Source organism: Callorhinus ursinus, unplaced genomic scaffold, assembly GCF_003265705.2.
Source record: "Callorhinus ursinus isolate GAN/ISIS: 27379988/994484 unplaced genomic scaffold, GSC_fseal_2.0 scaffold32, whole genome shotgun sequence".
Classification (NCBI taxonomy): Eukaryota; Metazoa; Chordata; class Mammalia; order Carnivora; family Otariidae; genus Callorhinus; species Callorhinus ursinus.
Genome location: NW_027397094.1, coordinates 6,455,294 through 6,471,228, shown reverse-complemented (window position 1 = coordinate 6,471,228; position 15,935 = coordinate 6,455,294). Strand labels below are relative to the sequence as shown.

The window sequence follows — 15,935 nt, the reverse complement described above, 5'->3', positions numbered from 1 at the left end:
CCAGGCGCCCTGATCTCACTTTAGATCTGATCTTTGGCTAATGAGTACTTTAAAGAATTTTTGGCCGATAGAATGAATGATTGGTTTTAAGAAAATATGAGGAAGTTAAATTCGGGAGATTGTCTCCAAAGCCAAGAAGGTTTAATTTGTAACTTTAAAAAAAAAAAAAATTCTTCCTCTGCTAAAACTCTCTATCCCCACTAGCCATCAACTCATTTCTTAACTAGCGGTTAAGAACCTAGCGGTTCTGGAGTCTTATGTGATTTGCCAATTCCCAGTTACCTAAAGTTTCCTTTAAATATTTTTATTCCATAATGTTTAGCGCACAGTAACCCAGATGGAATGAGTATTTGCAAAATCACTTACTTTTTTAAAAGTTGGTTTACTGTGGCATGAATGAAATCATTTCAATTTTAAGCCTTTTTTTTTTTTTTGGTAGTAAAATTCCTATTGTTAAGAATACCAAATCCACGAATCCTAAGCCAAAAAATTATTATTTTACCACTTAAATAAAGGACTCAGACCACACAACACTAAGGTACTATTCCAGCTCTAAACTTACTTGGATATTTTAACACTGAAAATAATTTTTTTAAAAATGATAGCCTAGTTTGTCCCTAGTTTTGGAGATTGATTTAGAACTTGGACAAGACAGCATTGAGTGTCCGCTGTATGGCAAGCACTGTGCCCAATGCTTTGCGCTATTATATATATTATATATATATATTATATATACGCTGTCCCACAGACTGTCAGGTGGGCATTTTATCAAACCCCCCTCATTGCAGATAATTAACTTGCCCAAGGTCATTCGGTGTCAGAGGTCGGATCTGAATCTGCCATGATGCCAGCCAGATCCCATGCTCAGGACATCCAGAATCAATGCCTAACTCAGGAGCTTTTTCTTAAAGCAACAGAAATTAACCTACATCCAGGGAGCCAGTATGTCATGACAAGCTTAATTCTTGTTTTGAAAGTTTTTGAAGAGCCATCTACCATTTTCTTGGAAGTTGCTAAAGGCTGAAGTTGGGAAAAAAACCCAAACAACTTCTTTTTTAAAGGCTGATATAAATCAAGGCAGGAAAGTTCCGCCTTAGCCCACAGTGAACACGCTTATTGGTTAGGATCGCACGGGCTGACTCATTTCTTTTTCGCTGTGTTAGAGGGCCACACCCTGCATTCCGAAAAACCCTGTGCTGCCCGGCCACGCCCGCGGCCTCCCGGCCGGAGCCTCCGGGGTCGGAGCCGGCGCGCCTGCTGCCCGCCCGGCTCCCGCGCGGCTGTGAGTGTCGGGGCAAGTCCGCCGGCCAGGCCGCGGGAGAGGCGCGGGCGCGGGGCCGGGAACTGGGCGCCCCTCGCCGCACCCCCGGCCGGAGCCACGCGCTCACTCGGCGCCCCGGGAACTTCGCCGCCACTGCCTCGGGGGAGGAGAGATGTAAGTGTGCGCGCTCTGGGCCGGGTGGCCGGCCGGGGCGCCCTCGGGGGTGCGCGCTGCAGCCCCGCGCTGGCCGGCCTGTCTGCCTTGCAGAGCTGTCCCGGGAACGCGGGTCCCCGCCCCACAGCCGGGCCACGCCGCCCTGTCGCCGAGCGCGCTCGGCGTGCCCTTGCTGAAACGGTGGCTCGGGGTGTCGGGGGGCGGGGGGTGGCTGCAGCCGCGAAGGCCCCGAATGTGGTGGGGGTGCTTTGGAGAACCAAGGAGCAGGGGGGTGGTTTCGCTCTGGGGTTACCGGACAGGCCCAGTGGAGGCTTTCGAGGGAGTGGGATTGCATTTACAGTTAGGTTACTAAGTTTCTGGGGAAGTCCTTTCTCAGATTCCAGTCCCTGTGCGGGGGGTGGGGGGGGTAGTGGGGTGGGGAGGAGGTCCCTGAGCTAACTCCTTGGGCTGGCGGGGAGCTGCTGTGAGTGAGATCCGTGCTGGGGCCAGAAGGAGCCACGTGCGCCTCGTGTTTTGGAATGAGCATGTTTACTCCACAGCTATGCTTTCTATTTCGTGTGGCCAGTAATTGGCTCCAGTGGAATTTGTGGAAATAAATACCCTGATAAGAATGCGTGGTACTTGCTCCCCCTTCTCCGTTTGTGTTTGCTCTGTGTCCTTGTGAAGGTACACCCAAGAGAAGGGCAAGAATCGGGAGACCTGAGCTCCAGTTCCATTCCATTCTTAATCCAGTTGCCTTACCACTTTAAAAGTGACATAGAAATAATGTCGTGGACCTTCTTTAAAAAATCTTCCCATGTAAGAAGCTACTCAGCAAGTGCATAGAGATTTGTATGGTGTATTTTTGGGGAGGGGGGAGAGGACTGGGAGGTGTAGGGACCGGAGAAGCAGAATCTTGTGATTATTCTGTTTGACAGAATAATCAGGGACAGACACAGTGTAACAGACATGTATCACCATCAGAAATACTGGCTGTACTGGAAAGGCAGGCTGAAGACATGCTGGTAGCATAAAGGATGACAGGAAAATTGTAAATTGCATTATGAAGTAGTACCATTAATTACGAAGTTATGAATGGTATCATTATACTTCATTTATGAAGATAGAGACTAATGCAGACTCTAACAGAAAGAGTAAAGTTCTTTGCAGCTGACTTTATCAGTCTATGAAGGAAACTTCTCTAGAAAGAAATCCCTTCTAAATGTGCTAAGTAAAGTATCGGGTAGAATTTTTAATGTGTTACACTTTGAGCTCCTAGTAGCACTCTTTCCAAGTTCATAGGCTTGATCAGCTCAGCTGCTTTGAGTTTGCCTCAAGCGCCTCTGTGTGAGATGGGGATCCCAGTTCTTTTGAGAAACAGCCTGTGATGTTGAAGTCCGCTGGGGTACTTGGAAGAGCGCCCCCTCAGATGGTGAGAGGGGGAAGATACTTTGTTAAATCTCTAAGATCTCTAAAACCTAAAGGGATGATTAAATTTAGATTTTTGATTTGAGTTTTACCTAGTCTTGTGACAGAGCCGAACATTTAAGGACCTGCTTGTTATCAGGCATCAAGATGCTTTGCACCCACTACCTCGTTTAATTTGTACAATGATCCTGAGAGATAGCGGTGTTACTGTCTTTGTTTTATAGTTGAAGCAGCAGCTTTGGCAAGGTTATATAATTACACTGGAAGGTAGCATTTAAGATTTGTAATTTTTCCCATGCGGCTCCAGTTGCTTCTAACGTAGCATTAATCTTTCTGCGCAAGATAATCCAGAGGAGTTTCTTCGTTCAAAGCAGATTTTTCTGGTGAGATTTTAAAAGCTCTTCGTTGCCCCAGTGCCAAAATATCAAAGTTCAAGGAATGGTGCATTTACTCTGGGAGCTCCTGGTTTTCAAATATTAACTAAGCAAGCCCTGTTCTTGACGAGCCTGTTAACACACATGGTGGCCTCACCATTACAGACTTGGGCCGACTTTGTTCTCCTTTATTCCCCCTGAAGCCCTTTTAGTTCTGGACTTGCATATCCTCCGTGCCCCTCACGCACCAGGTGCAACCCAGGCAGTAAGCAGCCGGGGCCGCAGCCGTCCAGGGTCACTGTCTGTGAGTGCACACCGGCAGTATTTTCTGTGCTACCCAAAATGCTTTTACGTTGTTTTTCGGCACTTAGGTTAGTGTTGAACCTGTTTGCTAAGGTTCAACCATTGCTAAGAATGGTGAGGTCACGAACGGCACGCTCTGTGAGTGCTGGAACTCTTCTTGTTAGTGTGTCTCGCCAGGGGCAGCCTCTACGGTGAGGGTCCATCTGCTGGGCCGGCTTCTGAGAAAGAGAACAGTGTCACTTGTCTTAGAAGGCCGTGAGCTATGGCATCTATGCCAGAACCCAGAGCCAGGTGTCGTTCCCACCCCCACCTCATCACTGTCGCCATCTATTTGACATAGAACACCCATCCACCTTGTAAAGCAAGCTAAGGATGCCGTGGCCTCCTCAGACCTCTCAGAGTCCTAGCTGCGTTAAGTGACTGGAGTTCTTGAGGATGTTGAAAGCGCATGCTGGTGTGATGATAAAACCACTTGGGGGTAATCTTGTGAAAATCATGGAGAGGAAGTATGCCGGGCAGCTTGATTTTTCAAAACTGGGGACATGGTAAATTCTCGAGACTTGGTGTTCAGGGCTTATGTTGGTATCTAGCAGAATTGTAAATGACATTTTTGAAAAGGTGGGTAGGGACGGATTTAGAAGGAGGGGTGATGACCCGTGTCCAGCATCACTCACTCCTCTCCATCTGGCCTTATTTCTTTTTTGGTAGTTACTGGACAGGTACATCAACTTTGTCATGCATGCCGACAGGCCTGCTTCAGCCGGACATTTAACAAAGTGCTACATGTTCTTTACTCGAGGTGGACACGTGTAGGTTGGACAGCAGTAGAGATAAGTGGGTTTGTGTTTTGCTATCCCCAGGAGGGATGGCCAGTAGGGTGATGTCAGACCGAGCTAGGTGCCAACAGTGGGGGCAGTTGATACAGCTGGAGGAAAAGATCTTTCACTAGTAGAGGTGGACTGTTCAGCACCAGGGAGGCGACAGCCCCTCAGTTCTCTGGGGCACTGGACGTAATGGTTAAGAACAGGGACTCTGGGGGCTCCTGGGTGGCTCAGGCGGTTAAGTGCATCTTGGGCTCAGGTCATGGTCTCGGTGCTCAGTGGGGAGTCTGCTTGTCCCTCAGCCCCTCCTCCCATTCCTGCTCTCTCTCTCTCAAATAAATAAAATCTTAAAAAAAAAAAAAAATAACAGGGACTGTGGCCTGACCTCGGGCAGGTTATTTGAGGGCTCTGTGTCTCCAGTCTCTTCATTCATAAAGTGTGGATAATACTACCTCCTTCATAGGGTTGTTGATGTTGAAGGATTAAATTAGATTGATAATCCGTGTGAAGTGCTTAAACAACCGAGCCCGGTGGTAAATTGTGCGTGTTGGATGTGGGGCTTCTGTTGTTGCTCGCGCTTGTACAGCTTGGGACAATGCTGTGTACACTTCTCGGTTCGTGTGTCGGGGTGGGCCCAGAGTGGGGTACTCAGATTGGGGCGACGGTCTAGAAACTTTGAACAGAGGTTGACAATGCTGGGGATGTCCAGCCTAGTGTGACAGCTGGGGGATGGTACTTGCCTCCTGTCCAGTGGGGTAGAGCTCGTCACATTCTCAGTCTGGCACATTTTTTCTGGTCTAACAAGTGCTTTCCAACTTCAGGGGCAGTAGCTTGGTGTCCTAGAAGTCCCCATCAAACAAGGATTTAGAGGAGCTCTTTCTTGGTATGGGTATAATCTTGAACCAGGGATGTGATCTTTGGCACTTAGCTAAACTCAGTGGTTCTCACGGGGTGCCGGGGGCGGGTGGTGAGGCCAGGGGTGCCGCCAGCCTGCCGCTGTGCGTAGGACAGGCCCCTCAACTCGGAATTGTCCCATCCACATGTCAGTGGCGTTGAGGTTGAGGAACCTCATTCATGGGTTTCTGTGTGTGAAATGTGAATACCCCTCTCTGCTTTAGCAATATCCCAGAGTCGCTTTAGGAGTAGGTTTATGAAAGGGCCTTCGAGAATTAATGTGTTCTGGAGTGTGCAGATGCGCGCAGCGTGTATGTTTCATTGGCAGCAGCCCAGGAAGATGGCATTTGCCCCGTTCCCTGGAGGAAGAGAGCGCGGTGCTTCGAGAGAGTTAGATAAGCCTGTGCTTGCATCTCAGCTGTACTGATTTAACCTGCTTTGTGATTTGGGACGAGTTTCTGTATCTGGGAGAACCCAGTCCCTGTTTCATAAGAGTTGCAGGAATCAACAGGGCGCCTTTGGAAAGCTCTCGGCGCAGTTCTTAGGCACAGGAGTGAGCCATTGTTTTTCACATTCCCTTTTGGGTTTTTTGGTAGTGGGGTTAGCCCCTGCTTGTTAAAATGGACGACTTGGAAAGAGGATGAATAAAGAAAGTGGATTTCTAATAGTTAAAAGATAAAAACCAGAAGTTCGGAGAGGTTCTGTCTTTGGCAGTGTTCGCTTCGGCCCTGCGGGGAAGGAGCTAGAGTCCTCTACCTCACGCGGGGCTGGAACTAGCCAAGAGGATCGGTTCTGTGTTTGTGAATTGCTCCACCATAAAAACTTGGAACGTTGCTCTTAAGCAGTGCAGTTAACTCCATTTCTTCATCCTCCTCTTGATATGATTGATGGTTTCTTAATATATTGTCCAGTGCCTTAAGATACAAGCCACACACCCAGCCCCGTGTACGCACATGTGTTGCCTTTGCAGTCTTACTGACTTCCTGTCCCCACTCAGCCTCTCCACCAAAGATGAAGCAGACCTGTCACGTGATCGCTCTTCCTGCCACCCCCACGGGTGGACCAGCCATGGAACTGGGAGTCTGGAGGCCATCCACAAGTCCCACTGTTCTCCTGCCGTCATGGCAGCCTGTGGCACATCCATGAGATCAGCTGAGAGAGTTCATGCATTTGACCGCAGGGTGATTTTTGAGATGAGCCTTGGGTGGAAAGATCGCCACCTCGCCCACTGTGGGCACAGTGCACCTGCCGTCTCCTTTGTAAGGGAGAGCTTTCTGCAGCCCTGTTTGTCTTCGGTGCAGCCGTGGAAAGCTCCCTGGCTTAGAAAGAGGCTCTTCATCAGGTTGGAGGATTGAAGTTAGTTTGTGAATTTTTAAAGAAATTTCATTTTCTCACTCCGGGTCCCTGCTGCATTTGGACGGACTTGTTGCAATCTTGCACACGGGACGTGAGCCCTCACGTGGGGTAGGTGTCAGTGTACCCTCTCCGGCAGCTTGCCTCTCTCTGGGTATCTGGAAAGCTGTCCTGCTGGAGCAGTGCAGAGACCACACACCGCCCCACCCCAGTAGACCACTGTAGCCACAGTCTAGGTGTACTCAGAATGACTTGGGCATCAAAACCCACTTCTGAGAACTTTGTCACACAGGCCAACCCTTCATGTAGTGCTCGGAGGCCTTCCTGAAGCCAACCTTCAGGCTTACTTTAACCCTCCCGATTGTACAGAAATAGAAGGCAATGTTCTAGACTCTCCTGGTCTCACGCTGCCCCAGAGTCGCTGGGTTTAAAGCAGGACTGACAGACACTCGGTGGTTCTAACAGAGAATCCTGAACTGGGTACACAGAGTTGCAGAGCTCTGTGGGCTCAGAAGGCAAGAGGTTGATATTCGAGCCAAGTCAGATGTCAGGTTACTAGTAGACAAAAGAGATGATAGACAAATTACAATTTAGGTGGTCCCAGTGAGCATAGTTCTTGAAGCCTGATTAGGTGATTTCTCCCCTCTGGGCTCAGCCCTATCACTTTGCTTTCCCAGATGTGGATGAGGCTAGAAATTCTACTTGCTGCCACCTGGGTGTTGAAGGTGCTTGAAGGCTGAGTGTGTATTTGCAAGGCCCCTGGGCATATAGCCAGTGGAGTTCTGCACCGTTTGCTACCAGAATCCCAAGTTCTAGACTTGTGCTGAGCCAACAGATGTTAAGATAGATTTCTTTGCATTTTGAAAGCAGAGTCCCGCCAAAAGGCCCAAACGCATTTTAGACGCAGAAGGAACAAAGAGATTTAAAATGTCACAATAGAATGGGACAGTATACCTCATTACCCATGTCTGTGAGCTTGTGTTTTTAGTTTGAAGAGTTTAAACTTGGTGTTTCATGAATTCTTTGATGTGCTAATCTAAATATTCCTTGTGATACGTATAGTTTGTCCCTTTTAAAAGGGGTCCCTCCCCCTTCCCGGAGGGACCGAGGCAGTGCAGTGACTCCTGGCTCCTTGGGCAGAATTAGCACTTGGTTCAAGGTAGTCCTTAGTGGGAAAGGGCGTTCGGAGACGAGTTTGCAGATGTGGAGCGTGTAGCCGGGACGGGAGGGTGAGTTGGCAGGGCCAGCCTGGCCTGCCTTCGGGGAGGGTGCCCTGCTTCTGGAAGAAGCCAGCGCCGGTCTCTGGGGGAAACCCTGTCCCTGGGCTGGGGCCGTCGGTGAGCTTTTGAGATCAGACCTTTGGGTTCCAAACCTGACTCTGCCTTGCCCTAGACACTGAACACCGTGGAGCCCACCCAGACCACACGGGGACACTGCGTTATCTCCATCCCACGCCCGCTGTGCGTTCTTGTGATTGCTCTTTGGGCCCCTTGTGAATTGTGATCGGCAGATTCCAGCATCCAGTCTAATGCAGTGGATCACATTTCCCACAGCAGGGTGTTAAATTGGCATTTTTAATGTCCCCATGAGCGTGGTTGGCAGGTCCCGCCTCCTTATCTGATCATCTTATTTATGAATCACAAGGTTAAGGGGTCAGACTGGTGCCCCCCTCCCCCCCCTGGTGACAGTGGGCTGGAAGCGCCAGCTTGCTTCCCAGTGGCTTTTGTCTTCACCCTGAGTGCCCTTTTCTCTGTGACTGGTAACATAAGAGTGTAATGATCGTCCGTAAGGCTAGTACTTTCCTTTGCTTCTTAGAAAATGTAGAGAAGAGAAATGAGCGTAACTGAGTGCTTATTCATGCTGGAAATGTGGTGTTCTGGTGTGGGAGTGACTCATGTGAGCATGAGGAAAGCAAACCAGAGTCCACTGTTATGGTTACAGTGTAAACGAACTCATTCCTACTCTGCTGGTTAGCATATCCTTGATTCTCCAGTCTCGTTTAAATCGCACAGATTACCAGACTCCTGGAGAAGTCCCCAATCAAAGCAGCTCTTAGCCAGAATTTCACTGAACTGTTTCCACTGTGGTTTTGTGTTGCTAAGATTCTTACAAATTTTAAATAGATAAAAGTAAATAAAGTTTAGAATAAAGGAAGTCTACTTTTATTTGGCTATCGAGATAATATGCCCCAGCCTTTTGGGCATTTGGGTTCCGGAAGTTGTGGTACTTTTTTAAAAATGTATTCGGATAAGACTGTCCTTTTAATATTCGTATATTCACACCGATGTACTGAAACTTTTCCCGCAATTAACTGTTGCTGACAGTAATTGGTGTTTGTACTGTTGCACATATGTTGGAGAAATACCAGTCCTGGGACAGTCGCCTTCTTAAATCCTTAGCTTTTACATCCAGGAGCAGAATTCTCAGGAGAGTCAGGAGCCTGCTGTCGTTTACTTTGATCATGTCCCTGTCAAAGGCAGAGATGTGGAAATTCAGTATGTCCAGCCCAGAGACCAGTCGTCACCAGTCCGGACTGAGGGGACTGCCTTTTACACTTTTACAGTGTCCCCAGTGCCAGGAGGGCCAGAAGTATGTCTTAGGAAAACCACCTTGTCCCAGGAAGACTGCAGGGACTCCTCCTGGGAAGGGAGCAGGCCGGGGCATTGCCCCAGGGAAGCGGCAGGCATTCTGCCCACTGGGTTGGGGAGCACGGAAGACAGCAAGAAATCTCCCCTTCTCCCTCTGCACGGAGAGCTCCTCCCCTCCCTGGCCCTGGGTTCTACTCCAGGCCTCTCCTCCGCGGCCCCCATGTCCTCCAGACCCCCTTCTTCTGCTGCCACCGTGTTCCAGGGAGCTTTCGTCTCTGAAAATGTGTTAACCAAGTTATCTGTGCGAATTGTGGGTCCGTGTGGGTGGGGCCGGGGGCCGGGAGTTGCTGTATTTTTAAACTGGGAATAGAATCAGTTCAAGGGGCTAATGCTTTTCCTTTGCTTCTCTCTCCACCTGCCACCAAAAGCACACAAACACCAGCAACACCAGTCCTTCCCTGCAGTGGGGATGACCAGGGCTGCACCTGGCTGCCACATGCAGACACTTAAATGAAAGTGAAATAAAATGAAAAATTCTGTTTCTTAGTTGCACTCATTGTATTCAAGTGCAAGCCTTGCAGCTCCGGTGTCGGGCAGAGCAGACCCAGAACGCTTCCATCATCTGATTCCTGGGAAGATGAGGCAGCCTTAAAGAGAATAGGTAGGAAGGCATTGGATCTGCTTTCAAGGAATTCTGTGTAAACCAGAACATTTCCTGGGCTGAAGTTGGCTCTTTTAGGCCAAATGAAGGTATGTTACTGAAAATCTGGGGTTTCTTCCGTTTTAAAGTTGGGATTGTAGCAGAGAGCAGCCAGAGAATCATTGGCCGGCGGGGGGGAGGGGCGGGCGGTGCAGGGTAACCCGTTGGTCAGGGCCTGAAGTCTGCAAATAGAGGGAGTTCGGTGAGGTGGCTTCCCCGGGGGAGGCTAGCAGCACATGGAAGAAGCCTGGGGGGTCACACAGCATCGGGTCCTTGTGGCCTTGGGCTGGAGAACGGGGGGGGGGGGGGGCTGTGGTTGGCGCTCAGGGGCAGACCCGGGCTGAAGCCCCGGAGGAGGTCCAGGGGGCTCCGCGGAGAGGGAGGCAAGACGTGTGCTTCTGGCAGCTTCTCCATTCTTTGTGCCTCCCATTGGTCAGCTGCCCCACGGCCCCTCCCTGGGGTGAAGCCAGCAGTCACGGACAGGAAGAGCCGGGTCTGTGGGCCAGCAGGGTGAAGACTGACAGCCCCATGTCTGCGGGCTGAGCACCTCTTAAGTGTAGGGTAAATTCCTAATGCCACCCTCCTTTGAGACATGCACAGTCAAGCACCTCTTCACATATCACTGGGCAAGTGGCATTAACTCGGTTTCTCTGGACGTGGACTCTGAATGCCTTGGGGGCAAGAACTGTGTCACGTGCATCGTGGTATTCCAACCCCCTGGCCCATACTGGGTGAGTTTGTAGGTTTTTAACAAATTGGTTGAAAATTCGATGAAGTGTGTTGTTTGGAAGGTTTTTTAACAGAGAACTTTCTGTGGTTTTTTTTTTTAAGTTCTTATTTAAATTCCACTTGGTTAACACACAGTGTAATATTGTCAGATGTACACTATAGTGTTTCAGCACTTCTATACATCACCCGCGCTCATCACAACAGGTGCACTCCTTCATCCCCATCACCTGTTTAATCCATCACCCCACCCACCTCTCCTCTGGTCACCATCAGTGTGTTGTCTCTAGTAAAAGTCTTTTTCTTGATTTGCCTCTCTCTCTTTTTTTTTTTTAAACTTTGCTCTTTCGTTTTGTTTATTAAATCCCACATATGACTGAAATCATAAGGTATTTGTCTTTCTCTGACTGACTTATTTTGTTTAGCATTATACTCTCTAGACTCATCTATGTCCTTGCAAATGGCAAGATTTCATTCTTTTTTATGGCTAATATTCCATTGAATATACACCACATTTTCTTTATCCATTCATCCATCTGTGGGACACTGGGGCTGCTTCCATGATTTGGGTATTGTAAATAATGCTGCAGTAAACATCAGGGTGCATGTATCCCTATGACTTAGTGTTTTTGTATTCTTTGGGCAAATACCTAGTAGTGCAATTGCCGGATCACAGGGAAGTTCTATTTTTTAACTTTTTGAGGACCCTCCATACTGTTTTCCACAGTGGCTATACCTGTTTGTGTTCCCACCCATGGTGCAAGAGCGTTCCCCTTTCTCCACAGCCTCACCAACACCTGTTGTTAATAATGTTAATTTTAGCCACTCTGACAGGTGTGAGGTGATAGCTCATTGTGGTTTTGATTTGTATTTCCCTGATGAGTGATGTTGAGCATCTTTTCATGTGTCTTTTAGCCAATTGTATGTCTTCTTTGGAGAAATGTCTATTCATGTCTTCTCATCTTTTAATTGGATTATTCATTTTTGGGGTGTTGAGTTTTGTTAATTCTTTATGTATTTTGGATACTAACCCTTTATTGGATGTCATTTGCAAATACCTTCTCCCATTTAGTAGGTAGCCTTTTAGTTTTGTTGATTATTTCCTTCACCATGCAGAAACTTTTTATTTTGATAAAGTCCCAATAGTTTATTCTTGCTTTTGTATCCCTTGCCACAGGAGACATATTTAGAAAAAAAGTTGCTATGGCTAATATCAGAGAAATTACCACCTATGCTTTCTTCAGGGACTTTTGTGGTTTCCTGTGTCACATTTAGGTCTTTAATCCATGTTGAGTTTATGGTGAAACCGTTTTTGTGTATGGTGAAAGAGAAGGGTCTAGTTTAATTCTTCTGCATGTGGCTGTCCAGTTTTCCCAACACCATTTGTTGAAGAAACTGCCCTTTTCCCATTGGATATTCTTTCCTGCTTTGTCGAAGATTAGTTGACCATGTAATTATGGGTTTATTTCTGGGTTTTCAGTTCTGTTCCATTGATCTCTGTTTTTGTGCCAGTACCATACTGTTTCGATGACTACAGCTTTGTAATATAACTTGAAGTTTGGAATTGTGATGCCTGCAGCCAGCTTTTCTTTTTCAAGATTGCTTTGACTATTCAGGGTCTTTTGTGGTTCCATACAAATTTTAGGATTGTTTGTTCTAGTTCTCTGAAAACTGCTATTGGTATTTTGGTAGGATTGCATTAAATGTGTAGATTGCTTTGGGTAGTAGAGACATTTCAACAGTATTTGTTCTTCTAATCCACGAGCATGGATTTTTTCCACTTCTTTGTGTCATCTTCACTTTCTTCCATTGGTGTTTTATAGTTTCGTAGTACAGATCTTTCATTTGTTATATTTATTTCTAGGTATGTTATTATTTTTGGTGTAATTGTAAATGGGATTGTTTTCTTAATTTCTCTTTCTGCTACTTCATTATTACTGTATAGGAATGCAACAGATTTCTGAACATTGATTTTGTATCCTGTGACTTTTATGAATTCATTTATAAGTTCTAGTATTTTTTTAGTGGAGTCTTCTGGGTTTTCTATATATAGTGTCATGTCGTCTGCAAGTAGTAAAAATTTTACTTTTTCCTTGCTGATTTGGATGCCTTTTTTTTCTTTTTGTTGTCTGCTTGCTGTGCCTAGGACTTCCAGTGCTATGTTGAATAAAAGTGGGGAGGGTCGGGTGCCTGGGTGGCTCAGATGGTTAAGCATCTGCCTTCAGCTCAGGTCATGATCCCAGGGTCCTGGGATCGAGTCCCACATTGGGCTCCCTGCTCCACGGGAAGCCTGCTTCTCCCTCTCCCTCTGCTTGCCACTCCCCCCTGCTTGTGCTCTCTCTCTCTCTGTGTCAAATAAAAAAAAAAAAATCTTAAAAAAAAAGTGGTGAGGGTGGACGTCCCTGTCTTGTTGACTGTAAAGGAAAAGCTCTCAAATTTTCCTCATTTCAGATGATGTTAGCTGTGTTTTTTTCACATATGGCCTTTATTATCTTGAGGTATGTTCCCTCTAAACCTACTTTGTTGAGGGTTTTTATCATGAATGGATGTTGTACTTCGTCAGATGCTTTTTCTGTGTCTATTGAAAAGATCACATGGTTCTTATCCTTTCTCTTTTTAACGTGATGTATCACGTTGATTGATTTGTGAATATTGAGTCACCCTTGCAGCCCAGGAATAAATCCCATGTGATTGTGGTGAATGATTTTTTAATGTATTGTTGGCTTTTGTTTGCTAGTATTTTGTTGAGGATTTTTCCATTTATGTTCGTCAAAGATATTGGCCTGTAGTTCTCTGTTTTGGTCGTGTCTTTTCTGGTTTTAGTATCAGGGTAATGCTGGCCTCATAGAATGAATTTGGAAGTTTTCCTTCCTTTTCTACTTTTGGAATAGTTTGAGAAGAATAAGTATTAACTCTTCTTTAAATTTGCATGTGAAGCTATCTGGTCCTGGACTTTTGTTTGTTGGGAGTTTTTTGATTAGTGATTCCATTTCATTGCTGGTAATCAGTCTGTTCTAATTTTCTGTTTCTTCCTGTTTGAGTTTTGGGAATTTATATGTTTCAGGAATTTATTCATGTCTTGCAGGTTGTCCAATCTGTTGGCATGGAGTTTTTCATAATAATCTCTTATAAATGTTTGTATTTCTGTGGTATTGGTTGTTGTTTTTCTTCTCTCATTTGTGAATTTCCTTATTTGGGTCCTTTTCTTTTTGATAAGTCTCGCTGAAGGCTTATCAGTTTTATTAATTTTTTCAAAGAACCAGTTCCTGGTTTCATCCATCTGTTCTGTTGCTTTTTAGTTTCTGTATCATTTATTTCGGCTGTAATCATTATTATTTCCTTCCTTTTGCTAGCTTTAGGCTTTGTTGTTCTTTTTCTAGCTCTTTTCAGTATAAGGTTAGGTTGTTTATTTGAGATTTTTCTTGCTTCTTGGGGTAGGCCTGTATTGCTGTATGCTTCTCTCTTAGAACTGCTTTTGCTGCATCCCACAGGTTTTGGACCATGTATTTTAATTTGTTTCCATGTATTTTTTTAATTTCTTCTTTAATTTACTGGTTGACCCATTCATTGTTTAGTAGCATGTTATTTTTCCTCCATGTATTTGTGGTCCTTCCAGATTTTTTCTTGTGGTTGACTTCAAGTTTCGTAGCACTGTGGTCAGAAAAGATGCATTATATAACTTTGGTGTTCTTAAATTTGTTGAGGCCTGTTTTGTGGCCTAATATGTGATCTCTTCTGGAGAACATTCCATGTGCACTTGAAAAGAATGTGAATTGTGCTGTTTTCGGATGGAATGTTCTGAATATATCTGGTAAGTCCATCTGGTCCAGTGTGTCATTCAAAGCCATTGTCTCTTTGTTGATTTTCTGTTTAGATGATTTGTCCATTGCTGTAAGGGGGGAGTTAAGTTCCCCTACTATTATACTATTGATTATTCCCTTTATGTTTGTCATTAATTGTTTTATATATTTGGGTTTTCAGCTGTGATTTTCTCAAATAAATTTTCTGCCCCCTTTTCTCTCTCTTCCTCTTCTGGGACTCCTATAATACGAATGTTAGTATGTTTGATGGGGTCACTGAGTTCCCTAAGTCTGTTCTCATGTTCTGTAATTCTTCTTTCTCTCTTTTGTTCAGTTTCATTAGTTTCCATTATTTTGTCTTCTAAGACACTAATTTGTTCCTCTGCTTTTTCCAGACTGCTGTTCATTGCATTAAGGAGATCCGATCTCCTTTATTGTATTTATTCTTCATCTCTGATTAAGTCTTTTTTAACTCTTTTATCTCTATGGTAATGGTCTCACTGATGTCTTTTCTCAAGCCCAGTGAGTATCTTTATGATCATTGCTTTAAATTTTCCATCAGGCATGGTACTTATATCTGTTTCACTTAGATGTCTGGCTGCAGTCTCATCTTGTCCTTTCATTTGGGATAAATTCCTCTGTCTTGGCATTTTGTCTAAGTCTCTGCTTTCTGTGTGTTAGAAAAGCCTGTTGTGGGGTGCCTGGGTGGCTCAGTCGTTAGGCATCTGCCTTTGGCTCACGTCATGATCCCGGGGTCCTGGGATCGAGCCCCTCATTGGGCTCCCTGCCCAGCAGGAGCCTTGCTTCTCCCTCTTCCACTCCCACCGCTTGTGTTCCCTCTCTCGCTGTGTCTCTCTCTGTCAAATAAATAAATAAAATCTTAAAAAAAAAAGGAAAGCCTGTTGTGTCTCCTGCTTGTGAAAGTAATGGCCTTATAAAGAAGAGGTCATGTAGTGCCCAGGGCCTGGCGCTTCCGGCAGTGTCTCTGGTGTGTGCTGCATGTGTTCTGCTGCTGTGTTTTGGCTGCTCTGTCCTTCAGGCCAGTTGTCTGCAGAGACTCCTTGTCTTTGTGGGCAGTGTTTCATCCCTGGCCTGAATGTGGCAAGTTTTAGCTGGAAGTGCTCTAGTTTGCTTGTGAAATGAGCCCTGACACCACCTGCACTGGAACTGGGGCTATGCAGAACTCTCTGGTCGGGAGACACGTGGTATGGGCAGCGGTTTGTGCTGGTCTTCTGTGGGAAGGACCCAACATGCTGGGTCTGAGGCAAGCCTGACTGAGAAGAGCAGTCCCACCAGAGCACAGGGGAGTGGGACTTGGTGTAAGCAGGTTAGGCAGCCTGTGTTAGCACTGTGTTGCTTCCCTCAGGTGGCCCTGTGTTTATGCTGAGGGGTTGAGTAGGGAAATGGCCTTAGCTAGCTTCTTTGTTCCTGGAGAGGTGTCTCCCTCGCTGAAGGCTGCCTCTCAGGGATCCACACGGAGAAGAGTGAATAATCTCCCTCCTGTGTGCCCCAGGCACTCTTCAGATGCTGTTTC

The 15,935-nt window shown here is 46.2% G+C and overlaps 1 protein-coding gene across 19 annotated transcripts in view; it reads left to right on the top strand.

Annotated features, from left to right (window-relative positions):
- SGMS1 (sphingomyelin synthase 1) overlaps positions 1-15,935 on the top strand; it is a 266,979-nt gene that overhangs the window by 169,521 nt on the left and 81,523 nt on the right. The window contains exon 1 of one of the 19 annotated variants that reach the window (XM_025850936.2): positions 1,209-1,435. The exons of 17 other annotated variants lie outside the window; for them this stretch is intronic. Coding sequence is in view for 1 of the 2 variants with exons in the window: in XM_073878952.1 (XP_073735053.1) it covers positions 1,434-1,435 (2 nt within the window). In the remaining variant the exon portion in view is untranslated. Of the gene's footprint in view, positions 1-1,208; positions 1,436-15,935 lie in introns of those variants that run through there. One more of the 19 variants, XM_073878952.1, reaches the window with a different exon arrangement.